The sequence below is a fragment of the Pseudochaenichthys georgianus genome, chromosome 1 (assembly GCF_902827115.2).
Source record: "Pseudochaenichthys georgianus chromosome 1, fPseGeo1.2, whole genome shotgun sequence".
Taxonomy (NCBI): Eukaryota; Metazoa; Chordata; class Actinopteri; order Perciformes; family Channichthyidae; genus Pseudochaenichthys; species Pseudochaenichthys georgianus.
Window position 1 is genome coordinate 18,801,592 of NC_047503.1, and position 17,294 is coordinate 18,818,885.

Consider the following 17,294-nt stretch of genomic DNA (forward strand, 5'->3'; position numbering starts at 1 on the left):
CGAAGAGAACAACATGTCACGTAGACTCTGATTTATTCAATTGTAAATGTCTCATTTAATAGGAAACACATCAAGTGATCGCTTTACTGATAGATTGACACATATCGAAAAATATCTGTGGTGAACGCATTGACCGAGTAAATGAACTGCATTAAAAACAGTATTGTCAACAAGTGTAAATTGAAGCCCGGAAAATGGCAGCAGTTAATTGTTGGATAATAAACGGCACAAGCTGAATGTTAAGGCAGTTTGTTTGCTAATTGAATTAGCTAGCTAAGTAGGTTAAACTAGCGTTTTTACATGTCCTCTTGAACTTTATTTCTTATAACATAGCATAATGTTGGATAAATACAAAAAGCACAAATAGGGCTACCTCAGATTTGTTGGAAGAAAATTACGCACTTTCCCAATGAAAGGTATATAATAGCAATCAGCTAATGCTAGCTAACTATCAAGGGATTGTCGGTCCTGTGTGTAATGCGTCAGTTTGCTCACGTTATGACTTGTGCTACATTTATCATAAACGCAATGTAAGCAATTGCACAACCTATTGGCACATTTGAAGTTTTTATTCTGAAGTATTAAAATGTCAAATATCAAGAAACATACATCCATTAATCAATTATTTCACACACAGTGACGTCACGAGCTACCCACAATGCAACACGCTCCATATATATATATATATTATATATATAAATACGCCATTTTCCTGGAGGTGCAAATATCCTGGAAGTGCACATATAAACAGCTAGCTAACGTAGCCAGGCAGAGCGCACTAGGTTTTTTTTTTTAATTAACGACCGAAGAAATCGCTGCATGTCTTCGGATTATATCTCTGGATTTGAGGGGTGTGCTTTAGGTCGTTACCAGCGTAAACTAGAGCTGTGTGGGTTGTCGGATTGCCCTTAAAGTACGTCCACACAGCAGCTTTTCAAAAATCTTGAAAATCTTGGAGCTGGGCGTGTCTGGCAGCTTGGGGATTTTTTGCGAGCAATGCGACCAACAACCAATCACATGAATCTCCCGCCCCCGACATACAAAGCAAAAAAAAACGGGGATTTTATGCGAGCAATATATATATATATATAAACTCCCCAAACAGGCGAAAACCTACCAGTTTCACCCACTGTCTCTGCCACCTCCCTCCATGCCTGGTTCCTCCGGTTTGTATCCCGTTAATAGTTCTGGTCGTAAAGAACCGGGTGATTTGCTACCGTAATTTCTCGTTTGGAATATGAGGAAATGAACTGCGGTCTGGTTCTCCCTGCTTACACGCGGTTTGATTGGCGAGCGCTTCTACTGTCAGATTTGCATAAACGTGTTTGATTGGCTGGCGCTTCCAGCTCAGCTTCAAAAGTTGAACATTGCTCAACTTTGGAATCCTGGAAATCCTGGACATCCTGGAAATCTTCGCTTCGCTCCCCCACAATGCAGTTCGGCGAAAAGCGAGACAAAGTGGTCATCCCCATTCAAAGTCAATGGGCAGAGAAGCGTTGGAAGTTTCTTCTGAAGCTGCTGTGTGGACGTACCGTTAAAGACTGCCTGCAGATGTATGGGAAAACGACAGTGGCCTTCGTCGTTTTTGGCTGCATCTACGTCTAATTTCTGGAAACACCAGGTGAATACCCCACTTGTCACAATAATATTATCATGCCATTGCATATATGTGGTATTTTAGAGTTGACTAGATATTGATTAAGGCAATAGACTATGATATTCAGTACAGGAAGCTTAGCAACACCTAGACGGTGTACGGCTGCTTGCACCTCGCGTAAAACGGCGGATACCGGAAGTACGGTGTCCCCCTCGGCCCAATACCCGTATGTGTATCTCTATCAATCAATCAATCAATCAATCAATCAATCAATCAATCAATCAATATCTGCTTGGGAATATCATCACATCATTACAAACCACACACTCACAGATGAAATAGAAGCTTTAATAAAAATGTGTGCATATTCTAAAGAACAGTACCAAAATACATACACAATTACAAAATAGAAAAATAAGTTCTCTAGGCCTACCTTTAAAAAAGAGCATCTATTCTTACAATAAGCTTCTTACATTCACAAAATAATGTTGCATAACGCACATAGCTTTTTCACATACAAATACATTTTGCAATGAATGAATTAAAGGTAACGATGGTCACAAAAAATTGCAGCCATACCAGAACAGTTTAGTTAAAACCAACATAAGAGTGGTCTTAATCAGGCTCATGTAATTTTTTTAAAAAGGTACAGGACACACCAATCACATACAAAGAATTACCATTTTGTCTTTTTTTTTCTGCAGATCAATGTCTCTGATCAATTTCTATAAAGTAGAAGATCTATAATTGGTTGCTTTATACAGCAAGTAACTGGTTTTTTTTTAACACGTAAACTGGTAGATGAAGCTGCTTCTCAAGTATTTTGATTATCACATGCACCATTTAAGTGAAGATGTGCTTGACTATCATTCAACAGAAAAGTGCAATAACATAAAGAAACACAGGTCTGTACATCTCCCATCAATATACCTTATTTAAATAGTCAAAGTTCTCATTTCAGGGATGTGATTCTTACATTCACTAACAATGTGTGGACACATACTCTATCAGCTATAATAAAAAAACATGATAACAAAATGGAATTTAACTCCATTTAAACACTTTGATTGCAGGAAGTTGCTGGCTTATGGGAATGGGTGGGTCTGTTTTCATGTATTTCCAGAGTGACTATTTTTGGCTGTATTTGTTTTTCTTGTTTGCTAATTGAAACATATTTCTATATCTTCACATAAACTAGTGAGAAAGACACAGCTTTATGGCAAATCAATAAAGATTATTTTTTAAAAGCCACAAGTGAATACAAATCAATTATTTTTGTATAAGAAAGATCAACAAACTACAAACATAAAATCCTTGCAGAAGCCCACGTAAGATTTTCAGGAACATGACGGGACCATCAGAGGCACGCCTTGGGACATGTGCATCATAAATCAGTTGTTTCTCTGCCACTACTTTACATGGAAACAAATAAGTAACACCAACCCTTCTTTTACCAAAAGCATTTATACAATTCTGCGCAAACTGATTGCTCATGCTTTGAACATAAAGAGCTTAACTCATATTTTCTTGTTGCCTACATATTGTAGACGTATTTCTCTGCGCTTGAAAATAAATACTCTGTCAATGTACAGTTTTTATGTTTTACTTTGAATCCTTCCAAAGTCAATACAGCTTATAGTATGATTGTGATATGTTTTGGATAAACATATAGGATACTTGAACATCTTTTAGTTAAACAGTTCCCAAATAAACAGGGACGTTTTTGCCTGCTGTGACAACAATGGGATACAACTTTGACCCATAATGCAGTTGACTGGCAAAGTGTGCTAATCATGTTTTTGGATCCAGGTTTATGGTTTTTTAGATGTAAAATATGTGGTCCCTTTAACATCCTTAGGGTCTAAAAGGCCTGAGATTTTACTCAGATTCCACCCAGATGTATCATGCAACCAGTGGGAGGGCCCCTGATTAGTTATATCTATAAAGGTAATTGGTGCCATTTGACCTTAAATAATTAGTTAAATAATGACTGGATTTTTGTTTGAATTGATACAAACCTAAAATCAGAGCTAGCTCATATAGGGTAAAGGTGTATCTATGAGTTACATTCAAAGATAGAGCACTTCATATTTGGGATTCTCCGGTGTGCTGCCCACTTCGCAAAGCCTAGAAGAACGCAAATGGTACAAGTTTAAAAACAATGCAGAGAAGCAATACCACAATGTAAACATACTCCATAACAACTTAATGTTACAAATAAATGAAAAATAAATACTCCAAATTGCACTCTAAAGCAGTAGTGTACGTAACTTAGAAGGCGTTAAGAAGTGAGGTCGCTTAATACTTACTTGTGACTGACTACTGGAGGGATTGGTACTGGTGAAGTCTGAGTATCTCTTCTTCTGTGGTGTGCAGATACAGGAAAGGAAATGGGCGTACTCGTCTCTCACCTACAGAGGGCAGCAGAACATCAGAAACAAATTCACAGCTCAAAATGATTCTATCTTCATTTTAACACTTTCTCTTGTAGTTCATTTATTTATTGTGTAACTATTTATGTTATTTCCCAGGTACACACTCACAAACCCACAGTTGCTGTTTCCTACCTGTTTCGACAGTAGGCAGTGCATGAAGAACACCAGCGCTCCCTGCATGCTGTTGAGGATAGTGAAGATGTATGCCACCACTGTGTTGTCCTCTTGAAACAGGAAGGCCCCAAACACCCACATAAGACCCAGAATGCACATCTGGGCAATAGCTGTCACTGTGAAAGCTCTGTAGGGAGATCAGAGATAGAGATAGAGAATGAGAGGAAAGATTAACAGATTAACACAGTGATGACTCAGAGGCTACTGCAGTGTCTGGAAACCCCCCTTACAGTACAAGTATTAGGAAAGGGAGGATGGTGTTGAGCAAAGCAGCTGTTAACTGTCTACTAAGAGCAGATTGAATAATAGAAACTAAAGGCCACTGATGAACATGTTTTTTGGTGATTATCTTACATTTTAAAGAAAATGAAGGAAAGAATGAAGGAATAAAAGAAGAAAGGATGGAATAGAAAAGGGGAGTAAGAAAGGAAGGTATAAAGAGAAAGAAATGAAGGAAATAGGCAGGAGGGGGCGTAGGGAAATAAGGTAAGGAGGAAGGAAGGGAAATAAAAAGGTTTAGACAAGAAAGGAACTATTAATAAGTAAGTCTAATGTACACCAGAATATGACTATATTAAAGGGCCCATGTCATGGCCATTTTTAATTCCATTGTTGAGGTCTACTAAAGATTTATATTGTGCAATTTTCCAAACTCACATTGGTTTCTCATACAGTATCTCTGTATAGTAGTATGTGTATTCACTCTCTGTCCTAAATGGCTTGTTGGAGCTCCTGCCCCCCCCCCCCCCTCTCCCTCTATGAGCGCAGTGTGCTCTGATTTGTCAGCTCGCCCACTCTGTTCTGATAAGTCCACAACGTTACAGCGGAACATCAGTGATTATTCATGTGTTACAATGGCGTTTGTTAGCAAAAATGACACCAGTAATGACAAACAGTTGAGAATGCTGCGTGGGGTCTGGGTGCCGTGTTGGCGGGACGTTGCGCGGCTCGCTGCTGCGAGGAGCGGAGAGTGTGAGCTGGGTTCATTTCCTGCTAGCTGTGTGGGGTCTGCGAGACAGCGAGACAGCGAGACATCGCGAATGGACGCGGGAATGCGGGGTTGCTGGGGGGGGCTGCAGCACCCCCATCTGCGAGGCTCCACTAGCACCCCCAAACGCGGCACACCTACAGTGTAAGCGCGCCACAGTTTCGCCGCCACGAGGCTCCACTAGAACCCCACCCCACCCCAGCGCATCACTGTGTGTGTGTGTGTGTGTGTGTGTGTGTGTGTGTGTGTGTGTGTGTGTGTGTGTGTGTGTGTGTGTGTGTGTGTGTGTGTGTGTGTGTGTGTGTGTGTGTGTGTGTGTGTGTGTGTGTGTGTGTGTGTGTGTGTGTGTGTGTGTGTGTGTGTGTGTGTGTGTGTGTGTGTGTGTGTGTGTGTGTGTGTGTGTGTGTGTGTGTGTGTGTGTTCCACGGACCAATGAGTCCATTTGGGTATGGTCACGTCACTGTACCCAGGAAAAAAAAGAGAAATCTCCAACGAGGCGTTCTGGGGCAGCACAGACAGGTCTTTTCTGTGTTGGAGTTTTACTCGCTACAGGGTGTACTTTGAGGGTTTGTGACTTTGCAGACCGTTTACATGCATAAAAACCTTCATAACACACAAGGGGACGGGTAATAAGTTAAGTTTAAATAAAGGTTTTATTTCTGTCCGTAGAATATGAAAAACCTCTGAAATGTGGATGAGATCATTTTCCACCGACAGAAACCTTATCACTATAATTGAATGCTATTTGTTTAATGAAAAACATTTAACTGGATTTTAGCACAAAAAGTTCACATTCTCAATACCCTGGACTAAATTGAGCATCACTAATTGATGAAGCAGTCATGTTTATACAGTGTGTTGTCCACGTGCAGTGGAGTGAAAAATGAGCATTCAGTAGATGGAGTGGGGAGTGGGGGGGGAGCCCCTCAGCATGTCATTAGGGAGCAGAGTTGGTACTAGAAAAACATTGGCTACTTCTTTGCAGCAAAACTCTCACATTCTTTCCATCCATCCATCTTTCAGCTCCCAAAGCCGCACCATTTGGCCAGGTGAGGGCCACATTACACACACACACACACACACACACACACACACACACACACACACACACACACACACACACACACACACACACACACACACACACATACCATGTATACATCACTTCAGGGGACATTACATTGACTTACATGCATTTCCTGGAGACTTATCCTAACCTTAACCATAACCACCACATGCCTAACCCTTACCCTTAACCTTACCCTAACCCTAACCCAAACCTAACCAAGTCTTCACCCTAAAATTAATGATTCCCTTCATGGGGACCTCCAATTTGTCTCCATAAGGGAGGCGAGTCCCCACACGTGACTGTGTAAACAGATTTAGGTCCCCACAAGTATAGTAATGCTAGGCCACACACACACACACACACACACACACACACACACACACACACACACCTAATTTTGTGCAGTTGGGTGAGGTCTGGGTTGAGGGTGGCGAACTTCTGGGCGAGCTTCCAGACGGTGACTAAGAAGAAGAAGACGTTGAGGATGATGATGAAGCACACAGGGCCAAAGAAGCTCCAGATGAGGCCGTCTTTCAGGGATAGCCAGCAGCTGGTTGAGAGGAAGGAGAACACATGTGCAGGAAAGAGTTTTGCTGACATCACTGACATAGATAGCAGCAGGTTGGTGTAATGCAATGATGTCATTAGTTTCACACATCAAGCGCATGCTAACAGATGTAACACTTACTGCTGGTCAGTGCCGTATCCGCTTGGTCTAATGATGGCAGAAATAACGACGATAACAAGGGGTGTCCCATAACCAGTGAGGTATAAGTAGAGGGGGCGCATGGTGGCGTTGAACACCAGGACCACCATACGGTACAGCTGCACCCCTTCTAACAGCATCCAGGTGAACATGGCCAAGAAGAAATAATGGAGCATCGCTGCAACGAAGCTGCACCCACCCTGTTATAGTATGACATGACAACATAGACGAAGATAAGGTCAGAGAGGAAGGAGCACAGGAATGAAATGTCTCACAGCAGTAATCTGATCGAGACAATTCTTTGAAAAATAAATGACCGCGCTGTTTTACATCATCATGATGACCTCAATTAGAGTTAGATTAATCAAAACAAGACTAGTAAGAAGTAGTAGTATAACAATTGTTTTACAATCCTTGCATTGAAAATAGTAGTACAAAAAAGTCCATAAATCATTACAAATCATTACAACCAACTTAAAGTAACAATGTTGAAGATCTTCATTTATTCATCGTATGACTATAATGGGCAATTGTGTTTTAGGTTCTCTTCACTTCCGCATGAACGCTTGTGTTTTTCCAGGGAATGTCGCCAAAGACACCCAGTTTGTACTCTAAATACAAGTGCTTTTATCAGTAGGCTCAATCACTATTCTTTAACCTTATTCGGCAATAGATAATGACTTACCAGACATTTATTTAACTGTAAGATTGAACTTTATTAATTGAAGTAAAAGTACTAATGTTAGCCATTTTAAAACTTACCATGAATAACAGTTTAGTAACAGTTTAAAAAATACTGAACCAGGTCACTGCTAGTTTTACTTTCATAAGAACTGCAGAATCATACAGTACAATTTACAGTTGCATAAATGAAAAGTACAGGTTCCTAAAAACTGCAAAATAATTCACAGGTACTTTCCACCATTGATTAAGACACAAACAAACTTCCTTTTTAGTTTTTTCCACTCCACTGTCAGCCACAGTTTCTACCACCTCCTCTTTTTGTTTCTCAGGGTAACCACAGGGGTTTTTAAACTGTAATGTGGCAGGAAGAGGGGTTTAAGGTTTAATGTTGAGGCAGGGCTCGAAAGTGAATGTGCCTCTTTAGTTTTACACAGGCTTCACTGCGTGTCAACACGAATTAAATGTTCTACCCAATGTAAACATTTAAATAAAATGTATGTATTTGTATAGACTATGTTTATAGTGAAGTTATTGCGGTTCTTGAAACTGAATACACAATTTTGTTGCACACATACCACAGGTTTAGTTTGTGAGATGCCGGCCAGAAAGAAGAGGTCAGCTACGAAGAGGCAGATACAGAGGTGAAGGTGGATGGTGGTGCGGGTTCCCTTTATGGAGCGGCAGAACTTGAACGTCAGGATGCACAGCACGAGGCACAGCAGGGAGATGGTCAGCCCAATCTTGGTCACCAGCTGGAACCCAAAGGAGTGCTAAGAAAGGAGACACATTAGATCCTGAGTGTATTATTTACAACATCATATATGTGTGGGTATTAAGGAAGATTCGGAAATAGAGAAGCATGTTTATTGTCCCTCAGAATAACTCATCTTTTGGCCACTTGGAGGCAGCGTAAACGAGTTGTAAACACAACATTCAAGTATTATCACTTCAGAAACGTGATTCTTACAAGGAAACAGCTGCGTATTTACACACTAAGAATTTACGAGGAAACATCGGAAATGATTTAGAGTTGTGTTTCCGGCCAACTAGCAGCTGGTAGGCCAATATTTAATCTCTTCTTTGGTCTCCAACAACTCCTGAGAGAAATATCTACCTCTTCAGCAGCTAAATGCTCGACTATGTTGTAATTTACTAACTTAAAACAGCTGCCTGCTTGGGCCAAACATTGCATAAGACTGAACATGAATTCATCAATACAAATAATAAATCCTACATTTGTAAAATAAGTAATTAAATATATGAAAAGTGAATGTTTTATAGGACTTTTATTGCCTTTTAAAGTCGGCCTTTTCCCAATAACATTTAAATGTTATGGCTTTTTTATTTTCCTTGTCTGCTTAATACCTTCATGGGGTAGAGAGCCATGAGCACAGCGAAGCTGCTCAGATGTTCACATGTACACACAGTTTGTGTGGCATTGGACTCCTGTTGATAACAACCATCTGTGGACCAGGTCCCGCTCTCTTTCCAGTACGCACAGATGTAGCTCAGCTCATCCGACTCCTCTGTATCCTATGCACAAACAATACCATCATGTCAAAAGCAGGCTCAATATATACAAAGCATTTGAACATTTCTAAAAATGTTGAGCAAAGATGAAATGCCATACTGAGAAGACTCCAGGACAGAAGAGACTACCTGTAGATGTCTGAGGGTGATCGTCACGTTGCGATTCAGTTGCTGAGTATTGGGATTAGAAACCACAACAGACACAACTTTGGAGGAGATCTGAAAGGAAGGAGTCACTCCGTCTTTTTCATGTCCTTTGAGCCCCTCAAACGACCGGTTAACCGATTTCTCAAGCTTCTTGTAGCTCAACAATGCAGCCAGAGCAAAACCTGTTTTAGAAATATAATAGTAATCATCGATAAAACTTAAAATTGGGACACATTTTTCAGAAGAGATGAGGAAAGTGGTTTACCAGGGTATGGTCCCGTCCCAGCTGCTGTTGTCCAGTCAGTGTCGAGTGTAGCAACCTCATTGGTCAGCTGAATTGGTCCTATGGGCCGAGTCTTTCCCCTCTGCACTGCAATCTCAACTTCTATTCGAGTAAATAACTCAATTTAAAGTACAAAGTTTACATCACAGTTTTCTCACCTTCATTTATTACAGGAATACTTCACCCACAAAATGACCATTTGTAAATCTATTACTCAACCAGTGTTAACATGATTTTGTGAAAAAACCTTTGTTTTTCTCCTTTCCTCCACGTTGAACAAGAAATCAAATCAATGCTTTAAATAGTGGTTGTAGCAAAAATGAATGTGTTTGGGAAGAAGTGACCATAACAAAACTCTTTTTTGAGAGTTAAAACAAAGTGAGTAATGGATATGCAACTGTTCATTTTTTAGGATAAGTATTCCATTGAACTCAGCATGCATCCTCATCCATAGAAATTACCTGTAAGCTTATGAATTCTCAAATACAGTATGTTAATCACTAGCTGTCACCACCCTAACCTGTCTCAGTGGTCTCCATCCTGGTGTGTTTATCTTTCAGTTGTGGTCCAATGAGCATAATAGCATTCTCCACCATGCTGAGCAGTCCGCTCACATCTTCACTGCTGTTCAGTTGCCCGGGGGACAGGATGGACTCGGCCGCAGTGAATAGTTTCTGTTCAAGTTGCAGAATGCGAGAGCAGGTTTTGAGAATACTGTTTGTGTTTTTGTATGTGTAAGAATGTTTGTGTTTTGTCTACCTCAAGTTGCGCTTCTCCATCTGTCTTCACTTCACTCGCAGCATTTGGGTTAGAAAGAGCCAAACAGCTGTTTCTCATCATGAACAAAATGTCTGCCAGGCCTCCAAGCGACTAAGAGACGGAGACAGAATAATAAGGGTATTCAGTTTGCCCTATACTAAAGAGAGGGCTGCAGGGAGGTCTGGAAATAGAGGAAATTAGCTTAAATGTTTCTTAGAAAGACCCACAGTGCTGGACTATATCTTACACTGCACTATCAGCTGCAGGGACAAATGTAAGAATAAAGTTGATACGATAAAAAAAAAGATTGTATATCTAAACATGCAGCTTACCGAGGCGGGTCCACCGTTTCCATTGAAGCTGTCACACTTGAGTGCTAGATGGAACAGAGCGAAACAGATAATCATCTCACTGGTTGAATTTGTCATTTCACAACAGCATGCATTGATAGCAGAGGAGTGCAATACAAATCTACACAAAGCAGCAGCTCTGAACAGAAATGCATGCATATTATCCTGTGAGAGTCACGCCACAGATTATCTGTAATCAGATGAGCCAATACATCAAATATGAAAATCTACTACTATGGTATCTGTGATGGGAAGTTTATAAAGGGAGGGTGTGAACAAATCGAGGCTTCATACAAAGACATGACGGTAAGTAACGGTGATGATGGAGAGGGACTTTGTAAACTCACGTGAGCACTTTGTGCTGTTGTTGCCGTAGTTGGTGTATCCTTTTGAACAGCTGCACCAGTAACTCCCATTCCTGTTAATGCAAGTCCCTTTACCTCCACAGAGGTCTTCTTGTTTCATTTGAACTTCATAGCATTCATTTATGTCTGTGTAAGGAGAGGAAACAGAGACATAAGCAATCACTGACATTACACAAGGGCAATGATTCCCTTGGGGTAAGTCTGACAACAATCTGGATATAGCTAGTAACCTATTGCAAGTGGACAAATCATCTCTGCAATGGAGGGGTGTACGTTTTTCTTTGTAGTCAGAAGGATTTTAGAAACACCTCTGAACGTTACAGGCAGCCCGTGTCGTGAGATGTTTTTAAGAGCTACAATTTGTTCAAGCGGGAGGCAGGGGAAGGCTTTGGGGTTTAGGTCAGAGTATAGAGAGTACAGGGGAGTTGAATCAGGATGAATCAAAAGCAGGTTTGACCTTTTCAAGATCTACCGTCTCCAATTAAACAAAGATAAAACGGAGGTAATGGTTTTTGGAGCCAAGGCAGAATGTATAAAAGTTAGCGCTGAGCTTCAGTCTGCAATGTTCAAAACAACAGATAAAGCCAGAAATCTGTAGTCGTGGACTCTGACCTGAGTTTCAACAGTCACATTAAAACAGTTACTAAATCAGCCGACTATCACCTAAAGAATATATCTAGGATTAAAAGACTAATGTCACAGCAGGATTTGGAAAAACTTGTCCATGCCTTTATCTTCAGTAGACTCGACTACTGCAATGGTGTCTTCACAGGTCTCACTAAAAAATCTATTAGGAAGCGGCAGCTGATTCAGAACGCCGCTGCTCGAGTCCTCACTAACACTAAGAAAGTGGATCACATCACTCCAGTTCTGAAGTCTTTACACTGGCTTCCTGTGTGTCAAAGAATAGATTTCAAAATACTGCTGCTGGTTTATAAAGCACTGAATGGTTTAGGCCCAACATACATTTCTGACCTCCTGCTAAATGATGAACCATCCAGATCTCTCAGGTCTTCAGGGACTGGTCAGCTTTCTGTCCCCAGAGTCAGAACTAAACATGGTAAAGCAGCGTTCAGTTATTATGCTCCAAATATCTGGAACAAACTCCCAGAAACCTGCAGGTCCGCTGCAACTCTGACTACTTTTAAATCCAGGCTGAAGACTTTTCTTTTTGTCGCTGCTTTTAATTGAACTATTCATATCTTGCACTGCACTGTAACTTTTATCCATGTATTTTTTCTTTTAATGTTTTAAATTTAAACGTAATTAAGTTCTCCATGACATTTATGAGAGGGACTGCTCGAAAGTAGGATATTTGGGATATCCATCGTAGCCAGGGTTTACGATCAGTTTTTAGGTGAGTTGTACTGAGGAACAAGTATCACAGCACCGACGGGTGAAAAATAGTGTTTTGGTAACACGGTGTGTTCAGGTAACACTTAAAGACTTTGTTATGGAACGCAAAGCAGAGTAGGGGGCTAGTACACCCTCCTGAGGGTCCGATTGTGGATGTCATGCAAGCATAACATGGTGAAAACAATCAGTCTAAATTAACAATCGGGACGGAAATGTTCGGATTTCCAAAGGGAGGTTCTGTGAATAAATTAAAAATCAAGAACCGAAATAATTGAACTATTCATATCTAATTGAACTATTCATATCTTATTCATTGTAACTTTTATCTTTTAATGTTTATTTTATTAGCTTTTCTTTTTAATGACTGATTTTAAATGCCTTTGTCTGAATGTCTTTCATTTTTGTAAAGCACCTTGAATTGCCTGGTGCTGAAAGGTGCTATATAAATAAACTTGCCTTGCCTTACCGTAGATCTATGTAGAAATATTTCTTAGGAGCAGCAAAGCTTTACAATGACCAGGGCTACAGTCAGAAGAGTTTTTTTTGTTCATCATTAAAAAGCTCCAGGACTCCCAAAAAGTCAAGATTATCACCGCTCAAAAATGAATAGGATTTGCAGTAGAATGTACCTATACTCCAAGAGGTTTTGATACTACTGAGCTGTATGAGTAGTTGCTTATGTGGCTAATGTTAGCTAACAATATAGAGGTCTAACCTCTAATACATTATTTGAGGGTTTTTTCATGTTTCTATGTGTATAGTTATTTAATATAGTATAGAACATACACTGTAAAATATTACCATGATTTCACAATATTTAGCTGTAATATTTTACTATAAATTACTGTATTACCACTTTACAGTCTATACCTGTAATGTTCACAATATAACACTGTAATTTAGAATGTCACAGTGAAATCAATACAGGCACAGTTAATTACTGTGAATGTACAGGATAAATGATTACCAGGATTTCACAACATGTTACTGTATTATTTCATAGTAAAATATTGTATTCAGACCATCCTCTGTGATAACACAACACATTAAGTGATTTTCTTGCTTTTATCGCTCTTGCTTGGCTTTAAATACTAATTTCTTTCTTTGGTGCAGGTTTTACTTAAATTGAAAGGGGCACCGCTGCATGTGCCTTAAAATAAATGAGGCAACATATACATCTGTAAAATTGAAATTGTTGTCTTGGCTTATTGTTTTCAGGTGCATCCTGGGCATTAATCCTGAGACGGGCTGGAAAGCCAAAAAGAGGCATGGCAATTTAAACCCCCATGTCAGCACATTCTTCAGAAAAATTGTTGACTTTGAGTGGATGTCTGTGTAGACATGTGTTAAGTGCTCCCCTCCTTGTTTTCTGTCTCCCTGGCTCCGCCTCTGCCCAGGTGTTCCAAATTCCACTCAGCCGTGTCTATATATAAAGAGAAGCTGGAGGAGAAGGATGTCTCGCCTATCCTAACGCCGGAGACACTGTCCTTAGGCCATATTTTTGCAGATGTGTTTATGTTTACCCTGGAGGACCTAGTAGTCCAGTTTTCGCGACTTTATTTTGTTTCCCACAGGGTTTATATTTGATTTCTGGTTAGGCGGGGGAGTTCTGGGTCCTACGGCCCGTGGTGTGGCTGGCTCGGGTTCCCTCCTTCTGTTTGTTCCTTTTGGCCAGACCTCTTTTTGTTTCCCGTTTCGCTTGTGTGAGCAAACGGGTGATTATCAATAAATGCTCGTTACCAAGTACCGTTTACTGCGTGTATTCTTTCATGTTGCGGGTCTCAGCACGAGCCACTACCGCGAAGTAGAGGTTGGGGCCGTAACAACATTTCCAAGACACTGTGAAATGTACTTTGCACTTCAATGGAGTAATAAAAAGTTTAAATGGGCATTTTCTTTGTTTTTCTTTGTTGATTGAGCTGATTGAATTGTGTAGTTATGGTACAATCCCAGTCAAATTTACTTTATTTGTATATTTACAGTAAATTACTGGCTACTGTGTTGCATTACTTCTACAGTAATAGTGTGAACATACAGGTAATTACTGTAATTTATGTACAGCAAGGTACCATAATACCACAGCTCTGTACTGCTATATCACAGTAATTCCATGGGCAACTGTAAAGTCACAGTATTTAGTTGTACTTTTATTCTAATTAACTGTAAAATATATACAGTAAATTACTGTGAAATATTTACAGTCAATTACTGTGAAATCCATGCAACTAGTAGCCAGTAATTTTACAGCCAAACATTTTACAGTGTACAATGTTAGTGTAACAATTTACAGGGGAAGTTGTGTAAATCAATTAAAGGTCCCATGTCATGCTATTCTGGTTATTACCCATCCCCTTGTGTGTTATGTAGCTTTTTCTGCGCGTAAACGGTCTGCAGAGACACAAACCCTCAAAGTACACCCTGTAGCGAGTAAAACTCTAACACAGACAAGACCTGTCTATGCTGCCCCAGAACGCCTCGTTGGAGATTTCTCTTTTTCCATTGTTTACTTCCTGGGTATAGTGATGTATTTGGGTATGACGTAACGTCCGCGGAGCCATTACGTTTGGACCAGCGATGGTTTGGACCAATCCGCTGACTTCCTCACACACACACATTCGGCGGGACGTTGCGAGGCTCGCTGCTGCGAGGAGCGGGACAGTGTGAGCTGGCTCACTGGTGTGGGGTCGGCGAGACAGCGAGACACCGCGGAAGTTAGCCTGAGCACACATACAAACTCCCAGCCAGGCTGCAGGTGTGTGTATGTTTCGGGCTGGGTTTCGCTGTGTCTCGCTGTCTCGCAGACGGCCACTGGGCTCACGGGGGGGGTAAGAGCTTCAACAAGCCGTTTAGGACAGAGAGTGAATACACATACTATACAGAGATGCTGTATGAGAAACCAATGTGAGTTTGGAAAATTGCACAATATAAATCTATTTTAGTATACCTCAACAATGGGATTATGATCAGTAGAAATGGCCATGACATGGGACCTTTAACACATTGTGTCTGCGAGGGAGTGCGGTCGTCTTTGAACCGGAGGGTTGTGGGTTAGATCCTGTCATGTCCATATATTGTTAGGCATTAATGTGTGTAATGCCCAACAATATAGGCCAGTGCCAGTGGCACTGGTGGTCTATATGAATGGGTGTGAACCATGGATGTATAATAAGAACTGGATACAGCGTGGGAGGCGGGGTCTCGTTCTTTCCTATGAGAGCAGCTGAAGCATGAAGTCAAAATGGCCCAACTTTTGAGAGAGCGAAACGTCACAGATTACCCTTCATGCCTGGCTGCCAGAGCAGAAGAACCCGTATGTGCGCCCCTTAAGCCCCGCCCCCTGAGCTTCCACTCTCGGCTCACTAGAATGAATGGAGAGAGAAAATAAATCTAGCTTCGGCTTTTAGTGCATTTTACAACTTTAAGGACCTAATGATTTTATAAGGGCTATACAATAGTTAATACTGGGTAGTTTATTTAGTTAAAAACAAATTATCCACTGATTTACAGATGTCTCTTTCCCCATGTTAGTCAATAGAGAGGCGAAGTCCCGCCCATTTACTTCTGACCCATGGGACATTATTTCGTAAAAATTATGTATTAGTCAATGGGGAGAGAAAGATTATCTTTCAATCCTGTTTGAATTGTGCCACGAATTACACATATGATGTTTGTCAATCTTAAACAATTATTTCCATGTCAAAAAAGTCACAGTTTGTCGTAAAACTGTTGAAATATAAGACTATGAAAAATACGCAACTAGAAAGACTACAATTCCCAGAATCCCAGTCCCGCATGTTGGCTCTTACGGAACTGACTAACTCCCCTTGTGTGTATGTACAGCTCTCAACATGCCCAGGCTTGTAGTGATTTTCACCTCTTTTAATACTTTTCGCCTCATTCTGAAAGAAAGAAGTGAAATGTGCCAACGTGACGGTCGTCTTGGTGTTGGTGCGTGACGGGAGATGTAGTTCATTGAGCGGTTTCACACTTCACATTTTTATTTTTTTGACTTGCAAAATTATCTTTTAAATTGACAAACATCATATGTGTAATTCGTGCCACAATTCAAACGGGATCTAAAGTTAATATTTCTCTCGCCATTGACTTCAATACATACTTTTTTCGAAATAAGGTCCCATGGAGGTCCCCCGGAAGGGTAGGGACTTCACCTCCCTATGGGAAAAAGTTGTTTTGGGCCGGGTGACGTCACGGACTGATACGGAAGTTGCAGTACCGCCGGGAGTACACATGCTGCAGAGCAACTATTACAAGTATACTACGTCATAGAGTGTCGCAGAATGCTGGGCATTTAATATGCATTTAAACAGTCCTTCGGCGCCACTCAATGACGTAGTATACTTGAAATAGTTGCTCTGCAGCAGTTTTACTTGCGATTGAGAAACGGCTTGCCCGATCTGCCTCTCTGCCCTATCTGCAGTGCGCATGTGCAAGATGGTCTGCCATATAGAGTGGCGAAGTCCCTCCCCTTCTGGTGGACCTCCATGGGACCTTATTGCGAAAAAATTATGTATTGAAGTCAATGGAGAGAGAAAGATTATCTTTCGATCCCGTTTGAATTGTGCCACGAATTACACGTATGATGTTTGCCAATTAGAAAGATAATTTTGAAGTCAAAAAAATTAAAATGTGTCGTAAAACGGTGAAGTAACACATTTGTTTGTGTGAAACCCTCAATGAACTACATATCTGGTCTCGCAGAACATCACACGTCACCAAGATGGCCGTCACTACTGTAATAATAATGATACATTACATTTATAAAGTGCTTTTCCTGGTGCTCAAAGCACTTACAAGCAAGTAAAACAAAATAACAACAAAAGTAGAAAGTGC

General features: G+C 40.7%; 1 protein-coding gene across 1 annotated transcript in view; it reads right to left on the reverse strand.

Annotated features, from left to right (window-relative positions):
- Nucleotides 1–1,929: 1,929 nt before the first annotated feature.
- LOC117465684 (adhesion G protein-coupled receptor E5-like) overlaps nucleotides 1,930–17,294 on the reverse strand; it is a 39,443-nt gene continuing 24,078 nt past the window's right edge. Inside the window, exons 6-18 of the mRNA XM_034108689.2 lie at nucleotides 11,070–11,213; nucleotides 10,705–10,748; nucleotides 10,373–10,483; nucleotides 10,134–10,287; nucleotides 9,596–9,715; nucleotides 9,313–9,512; nucleotides 9,019–9,186; nucleotides 8,229–8,423; nucleotides 6,952–7,169; nucleotides 6,655–6,813; nucleotides 4,165–4,333; nucleotides 3,907–4,008; nucleotides 1,930–3,724 (exon numbers count right to left, since the gene is read on the reverse strand). Of these exons, the coding sequence (XP_033964580.1) occupies nucleotides 3,683–3,724; nucleotides 3,907–4,008; nucleotides 4,165–4,333; nucleotides 6,655–6,813; nucleotides 6,952–7,169; nucleotides 8,229–8,423; nucleotides 9,019–9,186; nucleotides 9,313–9,512; nucleotides 9,596–9,715; nucleotides 10,134–10,287; nucleotides 10,373–10,483; nucleotides 10,705–10,748; nucleotides 11,070–11,213 (1,826 nt within the window). The 3' untranslated portion in view covers nucleotides 1,930–3,682. The remainder of the gene's footprint in view (nucleotides 3,725–3,906; nucleotides 4,009–4,164; nucleotides 4,334–6,654; nucleotides 6,814–6,951; nucleotides 7,170–8,228; nucleotides 8,424–9,018; nucleotides 9,187–9,312; nucleotides 9,513–9,595; nucleotides 9,716–10,133; nucleotides 10,288–10,372; nucleotides 10,484–10,704; nucleotides 10,749–11,069; nucleotides 11,214–17,294) is intronic.